A 2,320-nucleotide genomic window follows, 5' to 3' on the forward strand; every position below is an offset into this window, starting at 1 on the left:
TTTTATGTCATAAATATTTATATTTTTCCTATAAATTTAGTTAAACTTAAAATGGTTTGAATTATGACAAACCTAAAACATCATTTATTTTGGGACGGGGGAGTACCAAAGAGTCAAAAAGAAATTTTAAGTATAACTAAATTTATTTAAAAAATATATATAAACATTTACAAAAACAAGTAAGTATCACCAGATTAATTATGAAATATATTTTTATAGCAAAACCTATTTTACGATATTAATATTGGTACTATTTTCTATAAATATAGTCAAACTTAAAAAAGTTTAATTTGTCCAAAATTTAGAATTATATTTTTTAACAGAGTGTGGAGCAAAGACAACAAAAATACCATAAGCTTTTCTCTTTTTATACAAAGATAATCATTTTTTTATAGAATTAGCATCGGAGCAAGAACATGCTCCGCTCCGAATTTTACAAGTGCCCAAACGAGAGATTTGGGCACCATTTTGGCCATCCAGTGCAGAAGGCCTTCATAGGTTTAGGTAGCATGCAGTACACGTCACGGGATGTACTCCTGTCCAAGCACTAGGCATGCGTAGCTAGCGACGACGACGACCAACTACTCACGGTTTGGAGGGGGGAAAAACGAGACACTCGGGCTAGGAACTTCATGATACATCTGTACCGAGCAGAGTAGTACAAATCTTTGAGTTGAGATCCCAGCTGTGTCGCGATCACGACGAGAACATTTCGATTTCGTTCCGTCTATCACTCTATCTACGTAGCTGCGGTCAGCGCGTGCCGGGACGCTTTCATGCCGAATCGGCGATCAGTCGACAATAATCAGGACGTAGGTTGGACCATGCTGCGTGCGCAACGCAACCCCCGCTGCCCCCGGCACGGGAAGCTTCGCTGTTCGGTTGGTGTGGCACACGTCATCCGTCAGCAGCCACGAATGCTGGTGCACACGCCGTCCTGTCTCGTGGGACTGATCGGTTTCTTCTATTCTAATTGCCGGCTTTGATCGATTCGGCGAGCGGGTACCACGTCGTCGTTCGACCATGTGACGCAGGTGTGACCTTTTCCACCGCCGCCGTTCCCGATCGCAACGTACGGTCGGGCCGGAAAAAGGCACGCCGGCCATGGCCAAAACGTGAGACGCGTGCGTGCTCCAAGACTGTTTTGGGTGGTGTGATCATGTGAGGAAATTCTACTACGGGCAGTGGGAGTGTTTAGATTCTTTGTAAAGAAGGATACGCTAAAAAGCGACTTTCGATCTCTCACTATCTCAAATTTACCTTTTCGATGGAATATGTTCGAGTAGGAAACAACATCCATGGTGCTCATTCCTGCATTTGGCATGGGATCAAATAATCAAGTTCCATGTTGGTTTCAATCCACCCGATCTGACCAGTTTACAGCAAATATAATATACCTCGATCAACCAAAAAATAAGCCTCGCTAAACTAACCTGATTCTAAACAACCCAATTATATGTACGGCGGCCTAATCCTCTCCACCACCTCCACGTACGGATGGGAATGGGATCAGCGGGACGAGGAACCGACGGCGAGGTGGCTGTGCGCGTCGAGCGGCACGAACGCGAGCGCGAGGAGCAAGGCCAGCAGGCCCACGGGCACCAGCAGCAGCAGGAACGGCGGCGGCGACAGCGGTGGCAGCACGAGCGGGAGGAACGCCAGCGACATGGCCACGAACAGGAACACCAGCACCAGCTCCGCGGTGAAGTAGACCGGCGGCGTGGGCGGCACCGGCACCGGTGCCCCCGTTCCCTGCTGCGGCCGGCCGCGGTGCTGCTGCTTTTGTTGGTCGACCGCACCGTGCATTGCGCCGCCCCGGCGGTGAGGGTGAGGATCGCCTCTCCTCGCCGGCCTCCGGTCCATGGCGAACGGATGAGGCTGTACCGCGGCTGGTGCTTGCTGCGACGGGATCAAGAACCAGAGTTGAACCTCAGAGCTGCCGGCCACAAAGCTCATTCAGGATTTCAGACAGCGAGTTGATCTCTCAGAGAGCTTTTTCTCCGATCAGCAGGTGAAGGGAAACCAGTAGATAGACTAGCTAGTCCAAGAATAAGAAGGGAAGGCTGCCAAAGAACGGGAGCTCGGTAATATACAAGTCGGGCGGCTGCTTGGTTGCTTGCTAAGCAGACGCAGACGCAGACACAGACGCAGCAGGTTCGTTGAACGACGCGGCGGAGTCATGGCTTAGTAGGAGCAGAGCATGTGCGTTTTTTCGCTCGGCGAAGCGGCACATTTTGACCGGAGCTGTACCCGCGGAACCTCGTATTCCATGAACCGTCAGACGCCACTGGGTCGTCGTGGCCGTACGGCGGGTTGTGTT

The 2,320-nt window shown here is 50.1% G+C and overlaps 1 protein-coding gene across 1 annotated transcript; it reads right to left on the minus strand.

Moving 5' to 3' along the window:
• Window positions 1–1,343: 1,343 nt before the first annotated feature.
• On the minus strand, window positions 1,344–2,030 carry LOC136453855 (uncharacterized). The gene has a single exon (XM_066454408.1). It carries the CDS (start codon window positions 1,954–1,956, stop codon window positions 1,510–1,512), a length of 447 nt encoding a protein of 148 aa, XP_066310505.1. The 5' UTR covers window positions 1,957–2,030; the 3' UTR covers window positions 1,344–1,509.
• Window positions 2,031–2,320: the final 290 nt, after the last annotated feature.

This window comes from Miscanthus floridulus, chromosome 5 (genome assembly GCF_019320115.1).
Source record: "Miscanthus floridulus cultivar M001 chromosome 5, ASM1932011v1, whole genome shotgun sequence".
Classification (NCBI taxonomy): domain Eukaryota; kingdom Viridiplantae; phylum Streptophyta; class Magnoliopsida; order Poales; family Poaceae; genus Miscanthus; species Miscanthus floridulus.

Bases quoted from the DNA above. Each gene is read 5' to 3' on its own strand.
- LOC136453855 (XM_066454408.1), bottom strand. From the start codon at position 1,956: ATGAGCTTTGTGGCCGGCAGCTCTGAGGTTCAACTCTGGTTCTTGATC.